Source organism: Chlamydotis macqueenii, chromosome 4 (assembly GCF_036417535.1).
Source record: "Chlamydotis macqueenii isolate bChlMac1 chromosome 4, bChlMac1.mat, whole genome shotgun sequence".
NCBI classification, from domain to species: Eukaryota; Metazoa; Chordata; class Aves; order Otidiformes; family Otididae; genus Chlamydotis; species Chlamydotis macqueenii.
In genome coordinates this window covers 75,432,057-75,447,528 of record NC_141559.1, presented here as the reverse complement: position 1 = coordinate 75,447,528, position 15,472 = coordinate 75,432,057, and the positions used below count along the sequence as shown (strand labels likewise).

The window sequence follows — 15,472 nt, the reverse complement described above, 5'->3', positions numbered from 1 at the left end:
TCTGATTCTCCTGCTACACTCTCAAATCTCCTTGAAAACTCTTCTGTTTCTCAAGGCTCAAAATAACCAATCCAGGCACACAGAACTGTATTTTCTTTGCCTCATATACATGATAAGAGTGTGGTCACTAACAAAGGTGACCACAATGTTTAAACAGATCTGTCTCTACCACCCTCAATTTTTTGTATTTTTTTCTAAGATTTAGATTGGAGGCTTTTGGGGTAATGATTATTTCTGTTCAGTCAAGAATCTAGGGCATATAAATTATTAATTTTAAAATGTTGCTTTGCAGCAAGCCATATACTGCAACGGCATATGTAAAATGCTGTTCTCCCAACCTTTGCAACTTAGGTCTCAAACCTCATAGTCAGCAATTACGGGATTTGTTGATTATGCTCATCCTGGAATCTTTTGCAAGTGCTAAGTATGTCATAGTAAAATATTTTGTATTTTAAAAATTGGTGACAGTAAAGAAGAGATCATAGATTTTCTTGATACTGGCCAGAATAAATATGCTTATTGAAAACGTTGTGAATAGGAGCAAAGAAAAGACACGCATGCCTGCTGTGGAACAAAAGCTTATTTGTCCCTATCGAACTGAAGACATTTTTCAGGTTCATTCACCTATGAAATTATGACTCCAGAAATATGTCAAAGCTGGCCAGACATATGATCTATGGAACAGGGATTTTTGCAAACTGAAAGCTATCTGGAGGCATCTTTAGTTTATGCACCAGTGTTCTTCAAGTTAGAAAAAGGAAGCTCAGAGGACAGAAAATGTCACTACCTTGTGATGACCAGCTCCTTCTTTTGTTCTTCTGTTACTGAAGTCTCCTTTTGAACATGTGCACTTTTTTGTGCAGCTGCCTCAGTACTCATTAACTGAGAAATTGTTGCAGAATAAAATGAAATTTCTTGGAATTTGTACATAAGCCAAAAATTTGTATTGGGAGATTTAAAAAAAAAAAATTAAGATACTGTTCTTTAGGTAGTAATAATCTTAATCGATGTTAATATCAAAATAAATAGGCTTAGTTCATTCTGATTTTTTTTCTTTGACCTGTCATTTTGGTGTTCTTACACTTAAATTAACTATTTCAGCTGAAATATTTTTATACCTGGTAAAATATCTAAAAATGTTTTTAAACTGTATGTTTTACATGTACCAAATATAAGAATGGATGCAGAAATTAATTTCATTAATTCTGTCAATAATGTGTGATTATAAATGAGTTCTAAAAAAAACCCACCTTTAAAAATTGCCCTAATGCACTGTGATATTGAATGGTCCAATACAAAGTACTGGAATTAATGTACTTCTACAAAAAATGTTATTTCAGGTAGCAAGTATCTTTCATCTAATTATGTTTCTCACTAATGGAGGCAATTAAGAAAGTATAGTGACAAGGAACAATCCACAGCAATCACCAGTGGCAAAGTTCACCTTTCAAATCCAGGTATATATGGAATACACATCGGAAACCAGATCTTACAGTAGTAACTGCATGTATCGCTGTACCGTAAAAAAACCCCAAGTATTCTGCATTTCTTCACGCCAAAGTGTACTCCTCCTTTTAGCAGTAATGTATTCAGAATAATCCAAGGGCAAGGAAGTATTTCAAATAGAGCATGAAGAGGTAGTCTCAGAAATAGTCTCCACAAAATGAAAAACTAGGTTCTGCAACTCCTGAATACTCTTCCAGCGTCCCTAGACAGACGCACAGTTTGATTTGGAGACAATCTCTCTACCTGATTATACAAACTTCAGAACTCAGAGATGCTGAGGCCTCTTAGATCCAAGAGTCCAGTTTTTGGCATTCCCAAAATTTCATCTACCTTTCTGCTTCCTGGGCTGCTGGAGAGCTCAGGATGTGCGGAAGCCAGAAAGGCAAGCTGGCTAGAAACCAGGAAGATTATTGATGGTAAAGCTGACAGTCTTCTGCCAAAACTAAACCATATTTTGCCAAATGTTTTGATTCAACCTTTCCAGACACCTTATAATAGAAAAGGAGGATTTTTAAAAAGCTCTTTTGCTGTCTTGTTCTTGTCTTAAAAGGAGAATTGGGGCAAATAATATGCCATATCTTTGTTGAAAATTTCACAGTTCAGAGTAGTATGTGCTTTATTGTATTTCAAAGTATGTCAGAGCCTGGGCACTCAAAGCCTTGTTATAAATAAAGGATGTTTTGCCTTGTCCATTCAGAGGGAACCATATGCACACCATAAAAGCATCGGTCATAGATTCTGTTTGAATAAGGTATTCTTCTGAAATACAGATAACACCTAACTTATGTAGATATTAGGAAAAAAATAAGACCTTATTGCTTGCCCCTTGTTTATCAAATTCAAAAGATTCAGTGTCATTTGTTGGGCATAAATTATTAAGTGCACTATAAATTGGATTTCTGTATACTGAAAAGTACTAAAAATTCTTGTTGTGGCCAATGAAATCCTAAGCAGGAATAGAGAAAGCGCCAGCATTATGATTGCCTTGTGGCAATTCTCATTCTCCACTTGGGAGAGTCTTAGAAGCAAACAGACATTTTAATGTAGTAAAACGATATAAGAGACGCTTCCTTAAGGGAAATGCTGCTGACAAGGGTTATGTTCTGTGCTATGATCTAACTGAAAAAAAGTATTATTTACCTTTATGTTCTTAATTTATAGATCTTAAAAGTATTTTGAGATTTCATATCCATTCTGCAAATAAGAAAACTGAGACACATATATTTGTGGTTGCTTTCCCGAAAAAGTAAATCAGAAGCATGACTGGAATCAGAATGCAAACACACAGAATAGCAAGCCTTGGATCACACTTGGATTGCAGAATAGTAGCTTCTTAGATCGCACTAAATGCAGAAGAGGAACACAGCACTGAACTGTACTCCATTAAAGCCATCAAAGACTACTCTTTCACGTCTTTCCCTTTACAAAGCTTTGTGACTGTACAACTGAGATCTCTCTCTGGATCATTAAGCTGCAGGCTGGAAACTGCAAGTCAGCAGATTCTATAATTTAAGGTTTCTGAATGGACAAAAGCTGATTAGATATGTAAAGACAAAGCTGACAGCTAAAGAATATCAGCAAATAAAAGTAAGAAGAGTAAGGACTTGAAAAAAGGGAGAAATGAATTTGGGTAAAGGGATGAAAACTACATTTGGACATTCAAAACATGAAAGTGAATTAGGAGCACACATCCTATTGACACTCCTCCTTTGGTTTAAAACTCACATACCTAATTTGTTACCTCCATTAGCAGCTCCTGAAATAATTGGAAAAGATTAGGAGAAAAGAGTCTTCCTATTTAGTTTCATCTGAAAGGAATCTAGGTCAACCGCCTCAGACTGCTCTGTGATGTGAACCAAAATTGTTCACACCATGGACGACTGGGGACAATAGGGAGATCTGCTTCATCATCATACTTCTGACTGGAAGTTACATCCAGTGCAGATGCACCCTTTCTCTGCCCATTGAGACTAAAAAAAATCCTCATTAATGACACTGAAGGAAGAGCCAGCTTCCGTTACTTTTAAGACAACTTGGATTAGTTCTTTTACCAGTAGAAGAAGAACCATTCGCAGAACACAGAATCACAAAATGGCTAAGGTTAGAAGGGACCTCTGGAGGTCCTCTGGTCCAACTCTGCTGCTCAACAGGGCCATCTAAAATCAGTTGCCCAAGACCATATCCAGACAGTTTTTTAATATCTCCAAGATGGAGACTCCACAACCTCTGTGGGCAACCTGTGCCAGTGCTCAGTCACACTCACAGTAAAAAAGTGTTTCCTGATGTTCAGAGACTGTGTTTCAGTTTGTGTCCATTGCCTCTGGTCCTGTCACTGGGCACAACTGGAAAGAGCCTGGCTCTGTCCTCTATGCTCCCTCCCTTCAGGTATCTATATACATTAATAAGATCCCTCTGAGTCTTATCTTCTCCAGACTGAACAGTCCCAGCTCTCTCAGTCTTTCTTTGTAGGAGGAATGCTCCAGTCCCTCCATCATCTTTGTGACCCTTCATTGGACTTTATCCAGTCTGTCCATGTCTCTCTTGTACTGGGGAGCCCAGAACTAGATACAATACTCCAGGTGTGGCCTCCCCAGTGATGAATAAAGGGGAAGGAAATCACAGAATCATAGAATTGTTAGGGTTGGAAGGGACCTTGAAAGGCCATCTAGTCCAACTCCCCTGCAAGGAGCAGGGACATATTCTAAACCAGATGTGGTTGCTCAGAGCCCCGTCCAACCTGACCTTGAATGTTTCCAGGGATGGGGCACCCACCACCTCTCTGGGCAACCTGTTCCAGTGTTCCACCACCCTCAGTGTAAAAAATTTCTTCTTAATATCTAATCTAATCTACCTGTTTCTAGTTTAAAACCATTATCCCTTGTCCTGTCACAACAGGCCCTGCTAAAAAGTTTGTCCCAGTCTTTCTTATAAGCCTCCTTTAAGTATTGAAAGGTCACAATGAGATCTCGCTGGAGCCTTCTCTTCTCCAAGCTGAACAACCCCAGCTCTCTCAGCCTGTCTACTTAATGCAAAATGATGTAAAATAAGATAATAAAAATCCGTCTATGCTGTCTGACAGATCTCATTCAATATACTACACTTTATAACTCTGAAACTATGGCACTTTTAGACACTAGCCTTTTCTGAGTAGGTACTGCAATCTCTGATAAATTGTATGGTGATTTTTAACTTAAATCAGATTTGAACTCCTATATTTAGAAGTCAAATGTTAATATATTAACCTAATTCATTACAATGCCCCTAATATAGTTAACTTAAATATTTGCCAGGTTCTTTGTTTTGATTAGATGGAGGTTTAATGTTCCATTATGAACTAATACTCACAAGAGGGATCAGTGATGAAATGAGACTAATACAGCAAATTGTACTGTTTAAATGAACGCAACACAAGAAGGTGAAATTAATGTATTCTTAGATGCTTAGATTATAATGGAGGATATTTCTTGTATTGGTTCATTTAAAATATTTGTGACACTACGCTAATTATTTTAGTCAAAGGTACTGTTGAGCTTCAAACTAGACCAAAGTTTGTGAATAAACATTTGGTGCCATTACTTACTGGAGAAGAGACCCAACAGCCTCCTATGTGCCCTCATTTGCTAGCTAAATTTGTACCAGATGCTGAGACAAAATCTGGCTTAAGAAATAATGTCTGGAAGTAAGCCAGATGACAGGATAAAAATGTAGGTAGGAACTTTTACTAACCCTCAACCTTGAAAGTTCCATCATAAAGTTCTCTTAATATAAAAAAGAAGTAAACTAGCTTAGAAATTGCAGTACGTTATATTTTTACATTAAGAATTTCATACTTCTTTATGGAACAGACCCAAATCGTAAGTACTTAGGAAGTTATTTTACAAATCATTCTTTCTAAGCTGGTTTATTTCCTTCTAAAACCCATTGAAACCTTGGAGAAAGCATTATTTAGCTTTACAGGATTCACACTTTTGATGAGAGAATCTTGATAAGAAAACTAAATACAAATAAGCATGTTGATGAACTCCAGATGGGGAGTACTCCTCCTCAAGAGCCAGCGGTGGAAAATATTCAGAAAAATCTGCTTAGTATACATTTTCTTAATCATAAGAATCAATGTGTTGCTTCTTGTTACATTAATTCTTTATGCTCTGAGAAATCACAGGTGATAGGAAGAAAAAAGGAGGTGGAGGAAAAAGAGCAAGAGATATTCTATTTACCTGAAAATTCCTGGATTTGAGAATCTTCTACTTCAAACAACAACTCATCATGAATCTGAGCAATTAACCTGAAAAATTTCAGAGACTTTAGATAACATATGCAAGAAATTTCTAGCAGTGCTTTCCATTCATATCATCAACTAATTGTCACATGCACAATGGATATGTGAAAGTTAAAATAAACATTCTAAGAAAAAGGATTGCCAATTCACATATTCTGAAAACATAAAGACCATGGTTGGAAACCCAAACTGTGCTTGCTAGCTTATAAATGTCATTCAGGGATTTAATGATGTGACAAGGTATTACTTAAACCAATGTAATTTGCAGAAAATTGCAAGAAATTATAGAGACAGGCTACATTTTTTAAATATAGCTTGTTTTTTTCAAGTTGAGCTGGAATAAATGTGGTTGCAAAGGGGTGGGTTTACTAATGCAAACTGGGTCAATAGTAAGAGTCCTTCGCTCACTGGTATATCAATATTATCTCCTAGTTGACTTGACTCCTTTCCAGGAAATAATCTTTTCACTTCAGTGCAAAGTAGGTGTCCTCATGCTGACAAACAAGTGGGTTGAAGAATAAAAACATAGGCATAGATACACAACCTGATCTGCTGCCTCTGCTACCAGGACAGTTGCCATCATAATGATGGAGTGCACAGGTGAAAGCAGTAACATCTTGAAAGCCATGCAACCACGTGTACCCGAGCTCTTCAGTTAGAGCTGGTTTGTAATGAATTTATACTGCTGCTTTCTTTTTCTCTTTGTCTGTTATTACTTCTACATCAATAGGTCTTTTGCATACGGACTGTGACTTAACTGTTCAGTGCTTAGAGGAATACCACCCTGAATTGTTGGTTTGGGTGCAAAAGTACTTCCACAATAGAAATAACAAATGTATTTGATTGAATCAAGTCCATGGCAGAATAGATAGAATCTAGCACATATAATCCCCGAATGTAGTTCTCATTCAGGAAGGAAAAATACTGCAGATCTGATTAGACTGCTTGCCTACTAGATGTATTTTATTACTTCTTTAGTTATTGTAGCTCAGAGTCTCAGTCATGAAACTGTACCACCTGTTTCCAAATTGCTTTGCAATGTCATAGAAACTTAGAATCATAGAATAGAAAAGACCTCCAAGATCATGAAGTCCAACCATCAACCTAACACCACCATGCCTATTAAACCATGTCCTGTTGTACAGAATATTTAAATTAAATGCCCGTTGTAGACTTTTCTTAATATCTAGCAGTTATTCAAGTTAAAAATTCTTTACAAATGGATGAAACATCAACATGGTTACTACTTATAACTTTTCACAGCTTTCAGGAAAATATCCAAAGATAGCTTCACACTGCCTTAAATTACAATGTGACATTGACTAACAGTGTGGTGAGCTCTAATAATAGATCTTAAATTATTAGTCACTTACAACACAGTCAGAAGCAGAGTGAAACAGATTAACATATTTCTAATAGGAAATTGGGACACACGGTACAAAAAGAAATAGATAAAAAGACCAGGATCATCTGTAGCAAGAGAATACAGTTACATGAAAAGTTATAATTTCCTATGCAAGTAAATTAATTAAAGCAAGAGATTCCTCATAATCATTGAACTGACATGTAAAAAGATATAAATCAGAAAGAACTGTGAACATTAAATATGAATACACTGTGGATCAATGGAATAAGTGAAAATAATTGCATTGACTAAACCAGTGCAATAAAAATGTGATAGACTGGTTATTATTTGTACCAGAGCAGTGTCTCATGCCTTCAGTCAGGATCAGAGTGCCATGTAGTCTAAATATTTGGAAAGGGAAAGTCCTTCCTTAGGAGAACTTACACTATACATTTAAAATGTTATTATAAATTTATCTGGATTTAGGAGTAGAGGAAAAATAATTGGATTTTCAAAACCACTCTGCACTGGATGAACTGATCACGTCATCTCCACGCTAAAAGTAAAACTGAGTTCAGGAGGAGCAGGGTTGGGCCAGAGATCAGTGCTACCTTATGTGAGCCAGAAGACCTGTAAAAGCAATGTGAACTGAACTCAGAATTTCTGCCTGGACAGCACAATAGACTTGACACAACTCTACATGCTCCAGTTCATCTACTGAAAGCAGCACAGCTATTTTATTTAGCGTGGTTCTCCATCCGGGCTAAAGGATCCTGTTTCTCAGTGCTTATCATCCTGAACAGCACAGCCTGTCAGCTGGGTTATATTGCCAGTTCACTGAGGAACGGCACACAGCTGCAGAATTACATCTACCCCATCCTAAACATCTAATGATTAATTTGAAGTTCAGCATAATATTCTGTCTGCTAAAATACAGAACTAGAACTTAGCATTGCTGGTTCTCTGTCTAGCTCTGCTACTCTCCTGCTAAGCAATGCACATTCAGTTAGAAAATGGGGATAATGTTTATCTCAGAGATATGAGATCCAAGAAATATGTATTTCTAATAGATGTCTATTTTCAGATGAAAGATATTACATGAGTTTTAATTAACTCTAAACATGATTTCCTAGCTTGATGCCAAGAAGTGGAACAGAATACACTACTTCCTCCTTAATGTTCATCAAACAAGTTAGATATTTTTTTTTATGACTTTTTATCTCTTTTTCTTATCCACCTCACATCAGCTTAATGGGTTCTACTCTTGCAGGTTTACAGTACAAGGCCACCTGCATTTTTTCAGGGTTGTTAAAGTAATAATATTTGCATGCAATATGCTGTTCCACAGAAGGAAGCATTCAATTTGGTATCAATACAGATGAAAGAAAAAAAATCAAAGCAATTTATATATTCAAAATTCATAGCTTTCACCATACCAGTGCATGCACCCAGCCACCCATTGCACACCTTGAATGAAAGAAGTTTTGAAACTATATTTTTGCTTAGCAGCTTAATTGAATCATCTTCAATTTGAAGCAATATTGAAACAGCAAGCTCTTCTCATTATCTCTTGCTAAAAGGTACGGTAAACTAGATTAGAAACTGCAAACCAGGCAGAGACTAGCATTTTTGTTGTTCTACAGATGACAAGAATGCCTTTGGTTTATAAGCTAACATTTTGTTAACTATTGTATTGCTTGCCTGCAGATTAGGCATCATTTTTCATGAGTACATATGTGATTTCTTTTACTGAGAAACATGACCTGCGTCTGAGTACGACTGTGGTGTGGAACGGAGATACTGCCACAATCTACACCTTCAAACGCAGAAGTATTTCTGTAATTGCCAGTCTGAACGCAGCTTTTGACATCAGCACACAATATCCTTCTTAAACTATTATGGTGCAGTATAGAGTCCTAAAAAGAAAATATTTTTTATTCTTTTCAACACTATATTCATCATTCTTCCAGTTTCCTATGAAACAATAGAGAAACCAAACTTCTCAGGCCTTCAATGGATCCACCCAATTATCATGACTATATCATAAGCATATTATTGACGTACATACGCGAAACCAAATTTGACTATCATCAAGAGATTTTTTTTCATAGTATTCTATTTATGAGGCCATATTGCCTCCTTGTAGTGTACTTTTTTTCCCGGTACCAGGCCCATTTGTCTAATATAAAGAACAAATTAGGAATTTGTTTGTTACTGTAAAGCAACATATTCCAGATCTGGACCTCTCTGTTGTAAAGTACAGAATTGTAATTTTTTCCATGCCTACTTCAAATGTGTTGCCTAGAAATAAGTACACTATTGAATGAACTTCAACAAAACAGCTATTACCTTATCACCGTATTTCTTTACCATTAAAAGAAACAATATTTTGTCTAAACTGCAAATGAGCATGCTCTGGCATGACATGCTGCAGACTGTTGTAGGAATATTCCATAGAAGAGACCAGTGTAGAACAGGGGGAAAAAAAAGACAAGATTGTCATAGCAGTCTTTCTCAGAAGCTGTTTTTTAACAGCCATGTGCAGGGTTTCAGGCCATTACAAAGTGCCAAGAGATGCTCAAATTAATTAAATTCATGTTCCTTCTATAGTCAAGGGACGCAGGTAGGCTCTGACTTTGATGTTCTGAATTGACATCTGGAAAATCCCAACTCTATGCACTGGCTTTGCAGGGGTACCACCTCCTAAAATAGCTACCTACATTGGATACCTGAAGTTAGACAGAGAATATCCCTCTGTACATTTTTGTGATATATTTTTGTATCACCAGGGAAATGTTTACTGCTGTTAACAAAATATCCAAAGTATAATGGTCTAGTTTTCCAGACTGGTCTGCATGAAGATAATACAAAATATAAACCACCAATAAATTCCTACAGACTGTCAGTTAACTTACACCATTGTTTGGTAGCAGGCAATCTGGACCCACCACATGCCTGTTCCAGACCCCTCAAAACTCACCTCAGTCTCAGTGGCTGTCTCTGTTCACTTCCCTCAGCGCAGCCCCTGACACTCCCCATGGGAGGTCTAACTAAGCACAGGCAGCACGAAGGAAGAGTGTCTGAGAGCAGCTCACATACTACATCAAGCTGGCTGTTTTAAGAGTTTGAACAGAAAATAAATTAAAATAAGGTTTAAAACTGGGTAACTGGGAAAGCTTTAAATAAGAGGGTCTGATTGTCATGCATATTACAGTTGGGCCTGATGATCTTAAAGGTCTTTTCTAATCTAATTGATTCTATGATTCTGTAAGGAATCAAGGGCACCTTATTCTGACTAAGAACCAGGCTGAGAGCCCAGACTAAAATAGCTTAAGATGCTTCCTGTTGGCTAGCTCTACATCTTCTGAAAAAAAAAAAAATGGTGTGGCACCATCAGGTTGTCTGATTCTGAGCTAGAGTACTCAAATGTAAAGTTTCCATTAAAAAGTACACATTTTATTTCTAATTTGAAGACATGCTGAGAATTCAATAATAACTGAAGAGGAGATTCCCTAAAGCCAAAGGATTCTCTGAAGAAGAAGCAAAAAAAGATGAGTTATTTGAAATCCATCATAGCTTATTTGTTTGAGTAAAAATTCTAGTTAAACTTTAAAAAAACATTAAGAATGTAAGACATTGTTAATAGTTAAGTTTTTATATAGGTACAATTAAAAATCCATAAACATGTTTTTAAAGTTACTAAAAGTACAATACTTTGAGTATTAATCATCGCTTGGTAGCACAATAAACATTTAGAAATCCTTTTAAAAAAATCAGTCATTTTCTGTTCACACATGGTTTTCTTCCAATTTTAAAAAGGACTATGTCCCTGATCATTTAAATTAATATGATTTTCTGATACAATGGTACCAGATTTTATATCCAAAATATTAATATCCTTGTCTGTCATCCTATGTTATCCCCTTTTTTGATGAATAAAATAATCATCCAACTAGTAACATCACATTTTTTCATTTTGAATTTGAAACTTCTAAATACATAATGGGAGACTTCAAAATTGCAGATAGGAGAGTTAAAAGCTTTGTATATAATGGTAAGTTTTAAAAAAATCCCAAAAGAGTATAAAAGCTGTTAAGTGGTTAGAAAATACAATAAAAATAATAAGATATTTTGAAATCAGATAAATGGGGAATTAAAAAAAAAAAAAGAAAAGATGTTTTACATTCTGTAATGGAAAACCAATAACTTAATTATATGAAAATTTGAGAAATTAATACTTAATAAATTCATGTTTAATAAAACAAAATATTGGTTTACAAGGCATCTAATGAAACACATTGCCAGAAGAAGAGAGAGTAATTGTTGCTCATGCAACAAACACTTGTACAGATTTCAAGAATATTTAGAAATGATGGCATAAAATGATTTTGGGGGAAGACTTTAAAATTCTATTTTTCAGAACTCAGACTCATCCTCACAATCAGAGCCAGATGAAAATCTGCAGACAGACAGGCTATCCTACTACAAATCTTACACCTTCCTCCTGAAGAACTGCTATTGGCCACACTCGGTGATAATGGACCAGATGGATGTTGGATCAGATTCTTCTTAGAAATCTCTGTGTTCCCTACAGTAAAAATGTATTAATTTTTTTCTGATACGACCAATAAATACTACCCGTTATTTAATTGTGACACCACTGCCCCACAAAAGTACACAGATTCCAGTGAAAAGAATGTCTATTAAGTTGTCATGCAACTAAGAACAAGGTTATGAAAATCTTGTAACATTTGTAGATTTTTCAAGTTTCTGTTGAAGCTGCATATATAAGGATTTCTAATGCGGTAGTATAAAAGCTATGGATATATCATGCCTGCATAGATGTTACCTGCATTGACTTTAAGCCACCTCTTTCAGTGTTTCCATAACAAAGACTAAGATATTTTGACATTTTAACTATAGAAATTCAGCTAATGTGTAAAATTTGTTTTCTCAGCAGCTACATCATGAAGAGCAGGAAGCTGAACAGATGCTTAATTAAAGGGAGTAGAATCTTCGCATGTACCCAAAGCGTTTTAAAACATACCCATCTAAAAGGTGACCTACAAAACATATTTATAAACTAAAATTATTTATTTGTGTTTAACAACCCACATAAAGGAACACTGAAAAACCTGCTACCTCATGAATGTCCTTTTTGGCTGTGATATTTAAGCATATTAAATATATTTAGCTCTTTCTATAAAGAATAAATCATTCGGACTTGTTCTGGCTCACAATGCATGAAGTGTTCAGAACAGTTCACTGTCTTGTGGATACATGCAAAATACTGCTTTGAACACTTGAGGAAAGTACTGATTTTGCTAAGTCACAGCATGTCTAGAAATAGAAAGTTATCTGACCACTTTGGGAAGCAAAGAGTTACACAATGGACTGGGACAGCAGCTATGGAGAACTCGCAGCCATTTCTGACACAGCAATATGATCTAGGATGCTTCCTTCTGCTACTGAAACAAAAATGTATGTCTTTAAAGCATAATCCAAAGCTTTTATCTTTTCCTTGAGATTCTTTTTCTCCAGTATTAGGCTAAGGATAAAAGTTGACAATCTTGTTAAAGGTAATCCTTCAGAGCAGATCTGCAACCATATACTGGGAATTGTGGGCAGAGTATCAGAGCAATAGGCATTTACTTGAAAATCTTGGATAACTGCTAGAGAAGAAACACAACTAAAATCAGTTCTTTAATTCCTGAAGAAACAGATAAAGGGACATAAGATTTATGCCCAGAATTAGAGAAAATCATCACAGATAGCAGCAACACTAAGCAGTTTACTGAACATATTTGGTTGAAGCTATGATGTGATCAGGAAGTTGGTTTTATTGGTATGTCCTTTTGTATGAACCTGAGAAATGATAAGCAGTCAATAAATTACTAATGCTTGAATCCCTACACACCTTATAAAAATGCCTGTAGGTTCTTGTGTCTAACTAAAACTGAAGCCACTTCCAACAAATGAATCATTTGTGATGTACCACATGATTTGTATCTGAAAAAAATCCAGGTCACATAAACAATGCTTGTTCCTGGGATGATTAGGGCTGCTTCTAACTAATTTAGCTATCTGTGCAGAATCGAGCTGCATTTACAGTTCACCAACTCAGAAAATCATTAGTTTGATTAAAGTGTTTGTTCCTCAAGGAAGACATACAAAACCTCCAGCATCCACCGCTATTGAAAAACAGCTGGGACCAAGAAAATAAGATTGTGTCTTTTCCTTTTATTTGCTGGTGGCTACTGCATTTTGGAACGCTCATTTATATGTGGCCTGTTGCTGAACCTGTCTCTTTAACCAGGCTCCGGACATGCTGAGAAGTAAAGCTGTGTGTTGGTGGCACAGATCCAGTGCTGAAGGAACAATAAATTGGTGAGAAAGTAGAATTGCTAGATTCACACCAAATTACTCAATAGTTCTGTAGACTTGTTAAATTTCATTTGCATGTTGCTGGGATATTATCATCTTTACTGACTTTCTGACAAGTCCATGTAGCACCAGGTAGACTTTAGGTAACATCAGTGCATCTTCAGCTTACAAAGTGATAATTTTTACAAGAATGGCTATAGGCAGCAAGTCTTCCACGATTTACCAGCATCCTTCTTTCTTACCAAGCTTCCACGTGTCTGCCACTGCAATGATGTTTTAAACACTGAAAATAACTAACTGTCCATCTGAGTTCACCAAGCACCTTTCCACTCTCATAAATTCAACACATCTTTCTTTCAGCTGCTTCTGTATGCCTTGATCTCACCTCAGAAGCTTCTTTGCTATCATCTGCCTGCAGGAAACGTTGTGTGGAGGTTCCGTGAACTGTATCAGACAGGTAAAAGCTAGCACTTGAATAATTTATGTCAGCAGCACATTTTCAGTAAGCAACATGGCCATCAGTGGCAGAACTGCATCTTAGCAGAGATCTAGGTAATAAGGAAGAAGTCTAAAGAAATCATTTTGATTCCTCGTGGGTGTCACACAAAATGTAGAGATGTTAAGACTGATGCCAGTAGCTAACCCACACTAATAACAGTTCCTTTTCATGGGTACTGCATTTAAAGCTACTTTTCCCCATTTCTGTAAAATTATTTTCAAGTAACTGATTGACTTTTTATTGTCAACAGCATAAGCTGCTAGGCTGGCATTTGAATTAAAAGATGAAGCAACACAAAAAAAAAAAAGGAGACTGCTAGTTGAGAGAACAGCCATTGATCAGTCAGAGTGGAATATACTCTTTCGTCAAAAGGGTCTCTCTGATGAGAGACCTCTTGATTACCTTTCCCTGACTTCCAAATGCAATACTGTGTATGCAAATAATAAGAGAAAATCTACTGACTACTAGTCCTACAAGAATGAAGCTTCATACTGCTGGGTCAGAGCTTACTCACAGCTGAACAGCTTATAGCATGTGAAAAATGAATGCAGTGTGGTCAGTGGAGAAGACTGCAAACATACCTGCAAACTAAGACTAAAAACTGTAAAACTTCATCAAGGATTTACTTATTATTATTATTATTATTATTATTATTATTATTATTATTATTATTATTATTTCCAAGGTAAGGAAGACAAAATGTTGAGTGTTAGCCACTACTTGGTTATGCATAATAGGATACTGTCTCCCAGTGTAAATGTGGGGATCATAATCACTTCTAAAGCATATATGAAAGATATTTCTCTTTGATATATTGTTCAAAGTGAAAATCCTGTTTCCAAAATTAGAAGTTCTAATAGGGAAAAAAAGTACTTACAAGAAGGTGAAGATAGAAGAAAAGATAGTAGTGTGCTATCTTTGGAATGAATCTCATCTGATGATAATAGGAGATTGATTATATTCCTCATTTTGGAAGAGTTACTGTGCATTCCTACTGTTACAACAACAGCACCAATTACGTATACACTTCCTTTTAAAAATATTTTTCAAAGCGCCTTACAAAGGATGTTAGTATCATTATCCTGATTTGTCTGATAAGAAAATCAAGAAACAGACTGAAAAAATAATCAACTGAACGTCACCTGTAAGTGGGAACACAAATTTTGAAGTTTCAGTCCTGTATTCTTTTGGCAAGACCACAGCAATGCTTTCAAATGCCACCGTCCAACCAGGTGAATGTTCACAGAATTTATAAAGGCATTGATTGTGCTTTTCTGACAAGCCTGGCTTGTAAGTACCTACTAAATATTACAGCAAGGAGCCAAGAGTGACTATTAAAAGCTTCTTCTTTAGCAAAGCCATCCAGTTGTTAATGGTTGGCAGGAGTTCAAAATTCCAATTTCAAACAGGCTGTCTCATTTGGATGCCTTTGCAGTCTTGGTCTTTCCCAGCTGTGACA

At 36.1% G+C, this 15,472-nt stretch overlaps 1 protein-coding gene across 1 annotated transcript in view; it reads right to left on the bottom strand.

Annotated features, from left to right (window-relative positions):
* Window positions 1-15,472, bottom strand: part of POLN (DNA polymerase nu) — a 97,449-nt gene that overhangs the window by 5,803 nt on the left and 76,174 nt on the right. The window contains exon 22 of the mRNA XM_010129841.2: window positions 5,724-5,791. Within this exon, the coding sequence (XP_010128143.2) occupies window positions 5,724-5,791 (68 nt within the window). The remainder of the gene's footprint in view (window positions 1-5,723; window positions 5,792-15,472) is intronic.